The sequence below is a fragment of the Sphaeroforma arctica genome, assembly GCF_001186125.1.
Source record: "Sphaeroforma arctica JP610 unplaced genomic scaffold supercont1.139, whole genome shotgun sequence".
In the NCBI taxonomy this organism is placed as follows: Eukaryota; class Ichthyosporea; order Ichthyophonida; genus Sphaeroforma; species Sphaeroforma arctica.
The window spans coordinates 40,627-56,818 of NW_014040419.1; the positions used below are offsets into that span (position 1 = coordinate 40,627).

Sequence of the window (16,192 nt, forward strand, 5' to 3'; positions counted from 1 at the left end):
ATCCTTCTCGGTATTTCGTACTCTGCACTAACCCATTCCGCGGCACTACACGGCGCAGACCCGATCCGTACCACAGAGGTGGGTACTCTTCTTAGTAGGTCAGCAAGCGAATATAAGGAACATTCGATAGTAACAGTATTTTGTCAACACCGGCCCGAATTGAATCAGCACATATCTTCCATTGTCGACTCACTTGGCCCAAGCTTCAAACGAGAATTTACTGACCACTTCTGCCCATCAATCTTTCCTGAACCACTACAGCGACTATGAGAGCCATTCCATATGTTCATACATTGTATCATTCATACTTGCCATTTTTGAAATAAATAATATTATCCCTATACGTATACTGCGTGTGTGCGGAAAAGTATATGTGTTGAATAACCATAAAGTATATTGTACCTATTGTATAACACTAAATACAATATAATTTTTTAGGTATATGTAACTATAGGTACAATCAGTATACCGCGGTAAATCATCAAAATGACCAGCAGCACAGTTGCAAGACCGTGGCTACCGGTGGTACTAGGTCAATTACCAACGATCAATCTTTTTACTATAGTCTTAGATGTGAATGCGATATTTTGGCTGAGGTGCAGGTACGGTCCAAAAAATAACATGCGGGTTTGTTTCCTGGACCGGTACGGACTTTCAATTTTGGGATTTTATGTAGCCACTTTATTGTCAAAATACTGCCGATATTGCAAGGTAGTTTTCAAAGCAAAAACTGAATCCAATGGTAAATAACAAGTTATGAACCGTATTTATTTATCTTTTAGCCAATTAATACTATCAACTGGATTGTCTAATTATAAACCAAAAAGAATAAAATTCGACCTGCCTTAGAGCCAATCAGCTGTCTTGAATCATTATCTCGAATTGGGTGGAAACTACAATACGATTAAGCCATTTGGGGGTTTTTTAAAAGAATAAAAAAAAAGAAGCAAAATATCAAAGTTGATAAAGGGCCGATGTGCCTTAAACGTTGTAAATACGTACTTTAGTTTTCACAGTTGGGCAATCGGAGCATTTATTTACGTATTTTTGATAGAAATTTTACTTAAGACTTTAAGTACATAAATGACGTCACACTCCCTATAACGGAAAATTGTTGTGACCTTTTTCGTACTTTAATCAGCAGAAACGAATTATGTCTCCTACAATTGTTTTTAAAAAAAATCCAAAAATTGGACAAATCAATTCGACTATCCCATTGGCTCACGAACTTTTATGCTTTTACTTCATTTATAAGAAGAAAAAAAAATGAAAATCTTAAATCGTTAATATGACTCGCCCTAATAGAACAAGCTATGAAAAACCCCAGTTAAATATTATTTTATGAACATCGTCAAGGTCAATCTGTTGCCCTGCCATTTTTTCCGCAGGGCATAAGTGCAGTCACTGCTGTGATTGGGGGTGTACATGATGTATGCACATTGATGAGAATGTTTGTCGCAATTTTTTTACTTCATACACCAGTGACCAACCAGAAGGACACGTTAGAGAAAGTCGGATTCATTGGAGCAGTAACGGAATAGGCCAAAAGTGGTAACTGATCTGGACAAATCTCGATCACAACCGGCCCAACTCCTCTCGACCTCGGCATGGTTCCGAGGACTGTTACCGATCCTGGTTCTGACTTGGTATTTTTATTTTATTTTATTTGTTTTATATATTCTTTTAGCTAACGATATCGATAGCGCCAAGGAAAGTTGCCTGCATAGCTTGTATTCTCCAATCGTTCCTTGTCCTTACTGACCATATGCGACACCTTATTGACTTCCTTAATTATCTCGTCTCTGCAGAAGATTATTCAAACAAAGGTTCCGTGAGTAATGCTGTCACACACCCATACGATAATGCACGCAACTGACACAGCAGCAGGCTAATATATATCAGCAGGTCATACACACGAAGTAGAGTGTCCATCTGAGTGTCACATAGATATCGCATTAAAAGAAGGTACAAAAAACCGTTGAAAAACCCATTTCCTTGCGATGCTTGAAAGCCAGTGTTATGCCGAAAATAAATATAAGAAAGCAAGAGATAAGCAACAACTCTCTCGTCCTGTAAGATGTGTCTCCAATTAATTCAGCGCCCCAGATCACATGTAATTTTGTTGCAGCTCATGATTACCACAGCTCGACAACGCCAGTCTTCACGCACATCGCATGTGAATAATCCAAGAATTTTACAAACACTCCGTCCCCACAAGCTTCAACACTTCCCCGTCCACCCTTAACGTCCACCCGATATTCAATAGTCCCTTCGTGGTACACACACACAGACTACGATGTACACACCTCTCGGGTCCGAAGAGCTTGCTGCCAAAATTATTGATGAATTTGTCCGGGTGCCAGCGTAGCATTGCTTTCCTGATCTTCTTCTTAATCACAGTCATGTCATCTTCATTATTGGGCGTGCACTATGGATATAGAAGTGATAGGAAAGTGGCATCATAATATGAATAAGGAATGAACAGTCAAACTGATTGGTGTAAGGTGTGCGTGATAGGTGATCGCAAAAAATAAATAAAAGGATACAGTATGTCCTGCTCTACTTTAAGGCTGCAGTAGTTTTTTCCGAACATATCAACATGGTATGCTTAATCACAAGAACAGACCAAATACACGGGCCAGAATGAGCATACATAGACAAGTAGATGCGAAGGACAACACATGTACATGAAATGTAATTATTGATGTATTTGAAACTTAAACCAGCAAGGTACATGAAAAACGCACAATTATATCGCAAGTATTTCCATATGTGAACATTTATGTAAGTGAAAATATACGAATATAAAGATACAGCATGCGCAGATACATGCAACATACAATTATGCCGCAGGGATTATATAGCGGAAAGGGTATATCCCTCAGGCGAATCTGAGCTATAATTGTATTCCGCTCAAATCTTGTCCATCGCGCCTCTTCGTTCTCAACTGCAAATGAGTTAAATTGACCATAAGACCATAAGATATACACAATATTAGTGGAAGGAGAGAAGGGTTAAGAAAGTAAGAGAACAAGATAAAGGGAAAAGAATAATCCAAACTTACAAGACGGAAACGATTGAACTCGACTATACAGACAAGTCACAGTCGCTAGAAATCACGGGAAATTCCGAATTAAGAACATTCAGAATATGTACCAGTACCTTGCATGCACACATATCACCTCACGAATGCAGTTAGGCGGATCCAAACCATACCTATGCCCAATCACACACACCTACACCAGACATCATGTACACGCAAACCATTATCTGAACGCCACATTGCTGCCCTTAGAAAACTAAAGCCTTGATCACCTCATAGAATATACACCCCTTTCCTCAGCTACCAATACAAACAGACCTGTACTAAGAAATAGGGACCACTATCCAATTGGTAAACTACTTCTAGGCCTAGTACCGCAGCCATACTTCAAACCATACAATACTATACTAAGTGAAATGCGCTCTTTACCATCCAACTGTACACGTATAGGTTATGAGCGAGGTAGCTTCAATTCCAGCCACTCTACATCCAACTACCAAGTACGCATAAAACCTTACACCCAGCTACAACAACCACATACCCGCAGTAGGGGATAACGACGCTATCCACCTGGCACACTCAGCATCACTGGCCTTCTTAGCCGCCGCATGGCGCTGCTTGGCCTGTTCCTTTGCCAGGCGTGCACGCCTTTGTTGTTCCAGTTTTTCTTGAGCCAATCTCTGCTGTTCTAAACGCTGTGCTTTTTGCTGTTGATCCAAGGTTTCGCTTTGGGTCTGCTGCTGCTGGAGGGTGTTTTTGGTGTGTCTGCGGATGTACTCTTGTTGCCAATTGGGCTTTCTCTCCTGCCAAGGAATCTTGTCGGGTTCAAAGCCATGCCCGTAATGGTTATCCGTATCGTCGAAGCTATAGGTGCATGTATTCATACAGGTGTACATCAGTATGTGTGTCATAAAACGTCAGGAGCTGTGCATTTTTCCATTTGCGTATTAAATAAATATCTTTATTTGAACAGGGTACATAATTGTCTATGTATGAATTTCGATTTGGATGTGCATCTATACAAGCATAGCAGTGTGTATGGCGGTCAGAGTACACGCTTCTCGCATATGCTACCTAACCACAGGGAAATGGCCAAACATAATGTACATGTATACATATTCAAATAGATATATACACATACTCAAATAGATCGAGATCAACGAAACACAAACAAGTGATGCTACCAACCTTCCCCAGATGCGCCATTGTCTCCAGAGTGTCTCTGCAGCTGGGTCAAGATATCCACCCATCATGCGCTGTATATGCAGACCCCTTTCCCGTGTGTATATAGAGTTGCAAAACTTGCACAACTGACGTTGGAAATTGAATTGTGAAGGTCTGTACGTCCCGCAGGCCAGGCAGGTTTGCCTAAGCCGTTGCTGTTGAAGAGACTCACGGCGGCGTTGTTCAGCGAGCACGACCTCGGCTTGTTGTTTGCGGAGAAGCTCTTCTTGCTGTCGCAGATTTTGCCTATTAATGGGTGGGGAAGGATGGTCGAGAGAGGCGGACATCACTCAGAATGTGTACAGAAACTTTTCTTTCTCGAAATGCCGACAAGAAAACACTAGTGAATGATTGTATCTACGTAAATTGAACCGATCCTCGCTTTTAGAAAGGATATATGGTGTTCCCAAGCCTATTCAAATACAACATAACATACCTTTTCACCTCTTCTCGGGCCGCCGCCATTTCCCGTTCCCTCCTTTGCTCTTCGGTTTCTGATCACACAGAAGAGACCAGGGATATATATTAGAGTGGCTGACAAATAAAGTATTCTCGTATGTAAGCCCTCATTTGTCAGCCAGCTATGACATGCACACCATCTCATTAACAGCCCGCCAAGACAGCCTTTGGTATACATTATCACCCACAATCTCGTACACACTCAACGCGCCAATACGAAGGTACGGGAGTCAGGTATTCTGCATGTACACACCAACAACATGGTTGTATAAGCGCTGGTCAGGATTCCCAATCACAAACTACGAGCACATCCAAGAGCCCTAGAACTCCTCATAGGTAACTCCCATCGCACCGACGAAACGAACCAACACATTCGAAGAGCCTCTTTCAACTAAGACATCGACAATTTCACAGACACAAACAACTCAACACGTAGCAATACATCGACAACATCTCTTACCTATGGCTTCATGCTATATGCGTTCCTACACATTTCTACACATTCCTACACACTCATACCAAAACCCTACACGCTTGTACCAAGACTATCTCCAGATAGCTACACGCCCATACCAAGACTCTACAGTCACCTACCAAGAAGACCGATCAGATAACTACACGCAAACTATCGCACCCATACACGCTCGCACACTGCCCTCCACCCACACCCACAGTCACCTACCAGACTGCTGGAAATTATGCCAAGTGTTCGTATAGGTACTTGTATTCGGGTTGGTGTATAGAGGGTTTGCTCTCCCCTGCTGTTGCTCGGCCCAGCCGTGTGTGCCACTGTTCCTTCGCGCAAGCTCTATCGGGTCGTTCCACTGCGCTGTTGGTTGTGTATATGTACCAGCACCAGCAGTATTGAATCCTGGGTCATATGATCCCCCTTGAGCTGGACCTTGGGCCTGGCCCTCAGGGTGTGTGTGTGTGTATGTATGTGTGTGTGTGTTTGTGCTGGATTGCCCTGCTGAGGACTTATCCTGCTGCTCCTGCTGTTGCTGCATAGTCAGTATGCTCGCCACAGCCTCTTCACCGCCGCAACTATTGACCCACTTGTTAAAGACAGTCACATACTTCAGACACAGTGCACGCAGGTCGTTCTTCTCAATCACGCCGTCAAATCTTTGCCCAACTACCGTAAGCACCCGTTTCATTTGCCCTGCCTTGAGCTCGAGAATCTGTGCTGGGCGCAGCGAGCATACCTTTTGTATACACAGAAGATAAACGCAGTAGTTAGTGTGTGTGCGCGACCACGTTCGTTGATATGCGGAAAATCAGTTGTGTGAGGAAATGAACCAGGGTATTGGCGTTCAGGTGTAATACTATTCGTGTGCGAGCACCTACAAGTAAACATACGCATCGATACCAACAAGCACTATGGCAACGGAACCAAACAAGTCAAATCCACACTTTTCGCCCAGAACCAGCGAGAATCAACATATGCATTAATATCAACAACTACCATAAGCAGTAGAACTAAACATGCGTCATGTATGCACCATACCTTTCGCATGGTGTCAGGGTGTGACTTGGCCGACCCAAACCCGGTATCCAAATCCGGACCGAAGATATCTGGCCGGGGTCGGTTCGTATGCTCTGTCTTCTCCTCAGGAGGTGCTGGGGTTGATTTCTTACGAGACCGTTTCCTACTATCACTCGTTGTGGTTGTATATACATCTAATTGAGCAGGATGGGATGAAGTTTTGGAGTTTTAGATTTTTAGATTTAGTAGCTGGTAGGGTTTTACAAATTTAGGGTACTAGGGTTGAGATGCAGTGGATCGGGATGTATATATATATTGGTTCAAAATCAGTCCTATATTCTTTTCTAAAATCAAGGCTTTTGAACTGATATTACCAACACACGAAGCGTGAATCTAAAACCTAACCCCGATCATACATCTGATATTGTATATTTCAGTGGTCGTCAGATACACATTGGGCCTATTTTGGGATAAGCAACGCAAAGCTAAAGGATATTCGCCTACTGCACTTCCTATAGAATTTCTTATCTATGATTTACTTTCTGGGCCACAATTTGGATCCATCATTAAATTGACACAGTAAATATGTCACACAAGCAGTGAGTATCACCATCCCGTTTTAAGAGTCCGGTCCCCACACCAACCGTACAAACACATAATAATTGTTGCCTGCCAGACAAATAGACACAAGAAAGTCAAATACACAGGCACATGCAACCATAAAAAGGTGGTGGAGGTGAATGGCGACGGCTGCGCTTTTAAGATTGGCTACGATGTTAACAGCCATACGGTCCATGCATGCATTCCAAACTGACTACATAAACTGCAATCTACCTTCATCCTCGAAGTCCTCTTCAGACGCATCCTCGACGAAGCTTGTTCTAGGCTTTGTACGTAATCTTGAGCTTCTCCTAGGACTGATCTTATTGTAGTCTAAGAATAGAAAAAAAAGTCGATGAATCAGAAGTGTGCATTGGTAGTTGTATACTCGTTGTGCTGAGTGGCTTGAAGCGATTAATAAACAAAAATAGCTCGCGACTTTTTTTTTTTGGACAAATTGGATATGTACTCGAGATCGGATCACTTGCGAATAGGCTGCGATGTAATTATAATATACAACTTGCCAACGGAGTGGCGAGGTGGCCCCAGATTTACATGTACCAGCGTTAAGTTGTACTCGACAATTGTCTACCATGCAAGTACGCTAGCACACACTCGGCTGCATCTACGTAAAATTCCAGAATGTCAAAGGGCACAGATTCTCATTTGTTATCACCTAAGAAGTGCTTTTGAACGCACACTTACATAGTATATACGACTAAAAATTGCAATGTCTCCATCATGCAGCAAAAATCAGTACGAATATCTAATACCCACCTTCTGTCGCTTTCCTATATTTGCACCAGAACGATTGCCACACAATTAATTGTCCGCTTTCCATCCGCGCACTATTCCTAAGTGCACACTCTGTGACTCACGGCAAGATTCACTACACACCACACATGCATAGCCCATTTACACGCACCACCCACAAACATATTCCCTTTACAAACACCATACACCTTCATATTCCATTTGACATACCACACCAACATATTTCATACAAAAACACCACACAAGTTCATAGACTATGGAAAACACCATACACCACACACCTTCACAGTCCATTGTAAGACATTTCACACTACACACCTTCATATCCGATATCCGCCTTCGTAAAGCTCCCGTCGGGTCTCTTGAGCGTATCAGCCGCCACTGCTGCTGCTTTCTCATCGGGCTTCTCATCGGTCTGTGTACCACCCACATCGCTGGTCTCGTCTATGCGCACGCGAACACGCACACCAGGCGCGTGTTTGTGAATGTGGTGTACTGGTGGGAGGTTTGCGCTGGTTTCCGATGGTGCTGTTTTATTCGACACCCCTGCCGATCCGCCCGTCATAGGGTCTTGCGCCTGTGTGCCGTCAGCGTCAGGACCAACCTTCGTAGTGTCGGGTGTTTGCGACTGCTTCGCGGCGTGTGCTTCCTCAGCGTGTACACTACTCTTCTTCTTCATCACACTCTCCCTCGGGTCGAAGGCCTTTCGATGAGACTTGTGATATGGAGGGAAATCTTCCATACGCTTGCCAAAGCTCCTCATAGCATTGGCCCGTTTCTCCAGCACAGCCGCAGCTTCTTGTACGTCGAGTTTGCGTTTATTCGCATCCGCTTCCCCGCGCTCTTCGCTGTCTACAGCCTTCCCCGTGTCTTCCCTCCTACTAGATACTGCTGTATCTCTACTTGTCGAGAGCTTGTCAGACTCCCTGCTGTCGTCCACGCGCGTCTCGGTGTTCTGCTTAGGCCCGGCCTGCTTCTCCAGTGCTGTGGCTGACAGTGGGGCCCTTTCCTTATTTGTGCCAGTGTTGTCTTTGTACACCTCGCTTGGCTCACTCTTGGCAGCAGCCTCTCTCTTCTCCCGCTCCTCCGCAGCCATCATAATCTGCGACATCTTCATACGCCGTGCGGCTTCGCTCATAGAGGGCGTCGTGTCTGCTGTAATTGAATCTTTGTGCTCTGCAGCGTTCTCTCTGGACCTCTGGCTGAACGATTTTATGTCGTTAATCTGTGTGGTCTTGGATACAGATGCCACACCGACCCCAGAATCCGCCTCGGAGTTCGCTACTTCCCTCCTGCTCTCACTTTCTGGCACCCGCCCGTGCGACGGCAAATCAGCGTCTATATCATCTTCGCCCGAGCCTTCGTCTGAAGGCACATCCATCGACATAGGCACAAATTTATCAACACCATCACTCCCCCTCTCGCGCTCCCCTTCTCTAGCCCCCACAGTATCTGAGTGTGATTTGGTAGCAGTCGCCTGCGCGGACGCTTCATCTGAACTGTCAGCGTCCAGGTCTATATATACTGTATCGCCTACCAACTTTTCATGCAGATGCTTGCCCGTCTTCTCATCGGTTTCATTTTGCGCACCATCCCCCGTCTGCACCCTCACACCTCTATTGGTATCGCCGGTGTCCTTGCCCGACTTTTCAGGGCCGCTGCTCTCGCCCGCGCTCGCCACCGAAGACTCACCCAACACTCTCTCACCACTATCCGTAATACTATCTTTGCTATCCTTAGATGCAACCGCTGCTTGTTTCCCAGTCACATCCTTTCCCTTAGCAGGCTCGCTTGTAGCCTGGTTTCCCACCTCCAGTACGTTGTCTCTACCCTCGCCCGACGGCCGTTGCGTGTGCGTATGAGGTTTGTCAGCTGTCTGGGTGTGTTCTAATTTGCGCTTCTTCACGCTCTTGTGGTCAGTACTGGACCCTTCTTCCTGTATTCGTCTACCATCAGACGTATGTTCCCGTGCATCATCATCTACAGTCTCAGCCCTACTAGCCTTCTCCTTCGTTTCCGTATCCTGTCTACGTTTCTTCTCATACGCATCTGCGTGGCCGCTTCGAGATTGCTCACTATCTCGTATCCTATTCTCCGCACGCCTATGCCCATGGCCGTAATTCGTTTCGTTCTGAATGTTTTTTAAGTGCCGAAAGTTTGCACCCTGCCCGTACATGTGATGGAATCTAGTTAAATTCTCATAGGCCATAATACTTGCGCGAGGGACACGAAAACTTCTCATGCTCTCATTGTGGTTGTACACTGCCAATTCGTGCACATGCTTCTCTTGGGCTTTCCTGCGACGCTCTCGTAGTGCATTCGTATCTCCATATAACACCCGCATGGCCCTCACCTCTGCGTCAGCCTCGTTTGTGTATTCTGAGGTAGATTGCCCACTATTTTGCGATTGAGCTCGATTTTGTGTGTAGTCAAATGCATAATTTGACCGTGGTTGTTTCTCCATACTTTTCCCACTTCGTATGTTTAAACCCTTTGAAGAGCCGCCCTTCTGCCTGACCTGCTCTCGCACCTCGACAATCCTGTCTGTTTGGTCTTGCATCGGTGTGTCGTCCCGAGATTCTGATGTAGCCATTTTTTTCTTGTGTAAGTATGCGTGCACTGTGCTTTTTGTTTAGGTTTTTTTTCTGTGCCGAGCCTCTCTTTCTTCTGCTCATAATCTTTTATATGCTTCCGGGTGTATACATGGCCGTTTGCGCCTGCGTTTGTGCTCATGCTACTATTATGTGCGTGTGGCGATAGTCTGCTCAACAACCCAGTAGGGCGAGGGTTGGCTGCCAACTATTCGCCGACTATGAATGACCGGTCTCTTGTGTAAACATCTAGTTAATTTGGGGAGCCGTACGTGCTCTTACTACATAACGCCATGCACTCGGGCCAGCTATATCTGGGCGAAACACCGAGTTGAACTGTAGTAATATAATACGAGATGTTCTCTCGGTATTCAAAAATCACTCAAACAGTAGGACTCATTCATAGTATGTTTGTAGCACGTCAAGTGTACTGTTAGCCCGGTGTGTAAGCGTACACATATACGAATATACGTGTATGCACGGCGAGTTGGATGTTGTGTTTGAATACGTTACGCTCGAATAAATATATGCACAAGACTTTCAATGATTCAATCACAATTCACAAAACTGTCTGAGGGACCAAAATCTCGCGGGGAAAATACTATTTCGCCGATCAATTTGATTGGCTGAAATTCGATAGAGTTCGGTACTTTCTTTAATGATATAGATGTGACATCTAGTTGCATACTCGATATAGCATAGTAACCTCGAATACATATGGAGTATGCTCAACAGCCCTATGTACAAGTCTTTAAAATATCTCTACTTGGTTTCGTTTCATAATACCATATATCAATGAATATTATAAAAGGGATTGTGCATGGAATCATAGATTGATACCACCGAATACCGATCAGTGATGTCTCTCAGTGCCGTTTAAGAGATAAACACACACAGGGTGAGTCTGTGAGTCCGTGAGTCCGTGAGGGGGTGATCAAGCGACAAGCGCGCTTCTTGATTGTTTTTGATTTTTCAAAATAAAAATATGCGTTTTTCAGAAACCCAAAAATCGAAAACCTTAAAAAAAAGGGGGGGTTTTATGCATATGGTACAATTAAACACGAGCCAAATCTTCGGAGTACCGCACCATAGTAGTAGATACATTAGACCAAAGTTCAAGTGTGTAGATTATGTTGTATCGCGAATTCACATACATACTGTGAAGTGTGAACTCATCCACAAGTCTGCGCAGTTGTTTGCATATATTTAGCATATATGGGTGGATAGCAGCCCATTACTTATGATAAGCATTCAGATCAACCGTTGTACGAAGGCCAAGGGCAATTCCTTATCAGGAGTGGAGCCGTGGTGGATAAGAGCTTTACTACTAGAGTGTTATTATTAAATGGTATACGTATAAGTTGGCAATTGTCGCGAACAAACAGTCGATGCGTCGAACACTTGTTGCAAAGCATATTCTACGAATCACTCAATCATCGTTGATCGTAATCAATCACGGAATCTGGAACAGACATAATTTCAATATAAAAATATCGTCGAAGACTCATCAAAGGGTTCAACTTTTCAAACTGATGTTTTAAAAAATAAATAAATGAAAGGGTGGACATTTAACCAGGAGTTGGACCCTATTTTTATCTCAGAAAATAAAACTACAATTTGTATAGGGGGGGGGGGGGTTTAAACTCCCCAAAAAAACAGAAAGGTGAAATTAAAATCCTCCGTGAGCCTATGAGGGCCCAGAGAATCTAGGAAACCCAATTTTATTGCAATTTGATTGGTTAATTATTCTCTTGTTGCTCTTCAACAGATTTGGAAGGGCGTCGAGACTCGAGAGTTGTTGACTGTTGGACCGTTGAGTGATGAGTCATATTTAGCCTCTGGATGAGTCATATTTAGCCTCTGGATGAGTCATATTTAGCCTCTGGATGAGTCATATTTAGCCTCTGGATGAGTCACTATCTTGACCGACTTGCATAGACAAATAAGACCAATTTTTTTCTAAAAAAAAAGAAGAACAAAAAAAGAGCTATATTTTTTATTAGAGCAAACAGTTAATCGATTCGAACAGACTATTATTTCAAATGTTATTGGTGGATATGAATTATCTGTTCATATGTATGTCCTTCATACTACACCATTCCATTTAACTGGACAGAATTTCTGATACAGCTCTGCGGCAAAGGCAAGTCGTCTCACGTATGTCAGATTACTGATTTCGTGTAGAGAAATAACTTTCCGAAGGATAGACAAATACTGAAATACATACCTACATATCAGATATACTACCCAAAGATTACAGCTTCACATCATACAATATGTGTATTGAAATCTCTAGAGACAAATAAATAAATAAATACTCTAAAACCCTTTAATTTTTCAAGGAAATTATAAATAAAGTACAGTTAGATTTCGTAACGAAATTTCAATGTTTACCTTTGTAACTAAATTTTAATGTTAATCTACACATTGTCATTCACCAAGATTGATTTTTTTTGTTGCACCAACGTGATAAGGCGCGCGTATTGTCGTTTCCAGCTATTGTGGTGAACGGTAACACACTGCTTCGATTATTCTAATAACTGTGAACATAACTCCCCGCAGGGCGGAGTGAGCCGAGCTCGGTAGATTCATAATTTCGCGTTTTGAAGTATGAATATTTTTTATAATCCTGTCTGTGTTTGAAATTGTATGTTGTATATTACAGTACCGAACTATAAGATGCCACACAATTGCTGGATGTCAAAACTTGCTGGGTTTAGGGTTCCTATCACAAAACTTTTGTCAGTTCACAAAAATTGTGTCGCGCTTGTTGGTTCCGACTATGATACTTCCGATCCAGGCCAGCCAACACATACCGAATTCATCCGTGGTCTGGTGCGGCATTGGCTTACCCCCATCCTCGCTTCTCGACCGAATTATGACGGATAACCTGGTCCTTCTCAGTATTTCGTACTCTGCACTAACCCATTCCGCGGCACTACACGGCGCAAACCAAATCCGTACCACAGAGGTGGGTACTCTACTTAGTAGGTCAGCAAGCGAATATATGGAACATTCGATAGTAACAGTGTTTTGCCAACACCAACCCGAATTGACTCAGCACATATCTTCCGTTGTCGACTCACTTGGCCCAAGCTTCAAACGAGAATTTACTGACCACTTCTGCCCATCAATCTTTCCTGAACCACTACAGCGACTATGAGTGCCATACCATATGTTCATACATTGTATCATACATACTTGCCATTTTTGAAATAAATAATATTATCCCTATGGGACTTTGGGTCAGTCACAAATTTTGTGTTTGCTTACAGAATTCATGTCAACGTGGGTCATTATCTATATCTGTTATGTTAACCAATAGTGTCTGGTCTCACTCAGTAAACCAATGCAATCGGGGTTCTCTTAATCTTAATTTCTATTGACGGACCCTATACAGTGAGATTTTCAACAAAAAATCCTACGCATACACCCACCCTCAATCACAGGTCTATGTCCGGCGGGGAAAATAAAAATCAGATTACACAAAGGTAATTTCATTGGTTGAAAACAGTCACAAACACGTTGATATCAATATTTCTGAGATGATTGAATTACCTTGATATCCAATAGTGATTTGGTTTTCACCTTGTATCCGTTTCTTAAATGGATTGCTGATTCGGGTACTTAATCAAAATTTTCGAGAACTTTTCATAATACAATGAGAGTTGTCTCGTCCCAAGTTAATGGCACAGACTGAACGGATACAAACTATGCGGTTGATAAGAATAATACTATTTATTCCAAAGGAGATAAGAAACAATGTATGTATATATGGTATGGCTCTTATAGCCGTTGTAATGGTTTGGGAAAGATCGATAAGAAGAAGTGGTCTGTAAATTCCCGCTCGAAGCTTGGGCCAAGTAAATCGACGATAGAATATATGTACGGGGTCATTTCACACAAGACCAGTACTGATAGAAAACTGACAACATTGACTATGTTGCCACGTATTCATTTGCTGACCCACTAAATAGCGTAACCACCTTTGTAGTATGCATCGGGTAGAGCTGAAAAGAAGTAGATGGAGAGAGAAGCCGCTAGGGCCGCCGCAGCTACTGCTGCCGATGTAGCCACTCCGATTAAGGACACTACTCCCACAGACAAAGCCCGAGGGCCAGCTATTGCTTCAAATTCAAAGCTTGTATTTACGAAGCCAAGAAGTGAGACAAGGGACACGTCTCAAGACGCCCCAATCAATTCTTCTGACAAAACTTAGAAAGAAAATTCCCCAATTATAAGGGAGTTCCCAATTATAGGGGACAAAGACGAATCTCAGAAGGTACCTATAACGGAACCAGAAGAAGAGGCAAGCTCAAGTGATAAAGCCGAATCTACGTCCGAGACCACTGAACCAACGCGCATAAGTAAGTAAATTACTGAAAACACTGATCTTAAGAATCAGTTAGCCGTCCTTATGAAAGACAGGACTGTGGAACAAGTAGATCGATTGTATAGATCAAGTAAACAAACACAGCACTTACGCGAGCATGTTTCTCCGGGCATTACTGAAGCCCTACAGAAGTGGACAGAACGTGGACAGGAAATTACACCTAAAGAGCGTAAAAGCTGGAGCGCTACACCTGTGGCAGATGAGTTAGATGTGCTCAGCGTATCTATACCTTACGAGGTACTACCATCAGAGCTTCAGGTTAATTACTCGCCGTCCTTGAGGGTATTATAGACCCAGAGGCAGGTAAAAATACTCCGCCACCTTTACCCAACTGTGATGAGAATCGTCGGAAACCAGTTAAGACTGGGTATGTTATTCAGACGCATGAATCACCCAAGACTATAATACCAACTACTATCCTAGGGACAAAGCACCGAAAGGCCTCGACCATGGAATTTATAAGGAGTAATAAACACCCCCGTAAAAGTGTTAACAAAGTCGAATTTAATCGCTTCGATCGCACAGCATTACACCAGCCCGCAGAGGATTTCCACTCTGACGAGGTGACCGAACTTAGTAAATCGGTCGACGATTATACCATTAAAATGGAAATCGCCCATGCTGCGCACCATGCTGATGATGTATCATATTTTGCTAATATGATCGCGATTAAGCAAAAGCGCATCGATCAGTTACTTCAGGCGCAACGTAGGCAAGACCACAGGGATAACCAGAAGTACAAGGGACAGATCAGTCGACTTAAGTCAAACTGGGATGCCAACAGTAAGCAGGTCGAGTTTATAAACAACCATGACCTCGACACGCTAACCCGTACGCTTAATGCGTTTACGGTCATGCTGGAGACGAATGATATCGCTCCCCAGCAATGGATTTCCGCTTCAATGCAGTCGTTTGACTCTACAGGAACAAGTTACATGATCCTGCAGCGACACCAGCATGAGCTAGACACTTGTCGTGACTGGCCAGCTGTGTGTTGGTTTTAGTGAGTTCAATCTTAACTGAACCAGTCGAGAATACTCCTATTCAGAGTTATATTCTGAAACTTGATGCTGACCTTAAACGTCCAGATATAACAAAGGACAAGGCGCAGCGATGGTACGAGTTCTTGGTTATACATGTGTTCTGTAAGAACATAGAGAACAACGACCGCGAAAGTCTGTACACCGAGTTGCGACGTAAATACGCTACTGAGGCTCGAGACAGGGGACATGAAACAAAATTTCATCTATCCCGACATATGTGGGAACAGTTTATGATACTGTATCCACTCTTTTCCCCGCACGCCGAGTAACCTTGAAAGGGAAGGCTGTAAATAAGAAACCGCGCGAGCTCACTGATCAAGGATACCTCTCACGTCAGACGTCAGATAATAAACCTCATCAGACGCGTCCTAACCAGACACGTGCTCGCGACTCTACTCAATCCACGCGACCCAATAAACGGGCACGCGCGGAGGCGAAGGACAAGGAACCTCCATTTAAGGAGATTAAGAAATGTGCCGACGCACAGTGCGGGTATGACATGTACCAATTGACCCCTAACGGTTATTGGAATGGCAGACATGCACCTACCTGTACACACTTTCTTACTAAGTGTGCCAA

At 43.5% G+C, this 16,192-nt stretch overlaps 1 protein-coding gene across 1 annotated transcript; it reads right to left on the reverse strand.

Moving 5' to 3' along the window:
* Positions 1–1,645: 1,645 nt before the first annotated feature.
* Positions 1,646–10,254, reverse strand: SARC_02924 (hypothetical protein). The gene is made up of 10 exons (XM_014303291.1): positions 7,905–10,254; positions 7,047–7,145; positions 6,234–6,406; positions 5,409–5,931; positions 4,704–4,761; positions 4,232–4,513; positions 3,585–3,907; positions 2,841–2,947; positions 2,307–2,428; positions 1,646–1,802 (listed from the first exon to the last, which is right to left on the reverse strand). Exons 1-10 carry the CDS (start codon positions 10,177–10,179, stop codon positions 1,688–1,690), a joined length of 4,077 nt encoding a protein of 1,358 aa, XP_014158766.1. The 5' UTR covers positions 10,180–10,254; the 3' UTR covers positions 1,646–1,687.
* Positions 10,255–16,192: the final 5,938 nt, after the last annotated feature.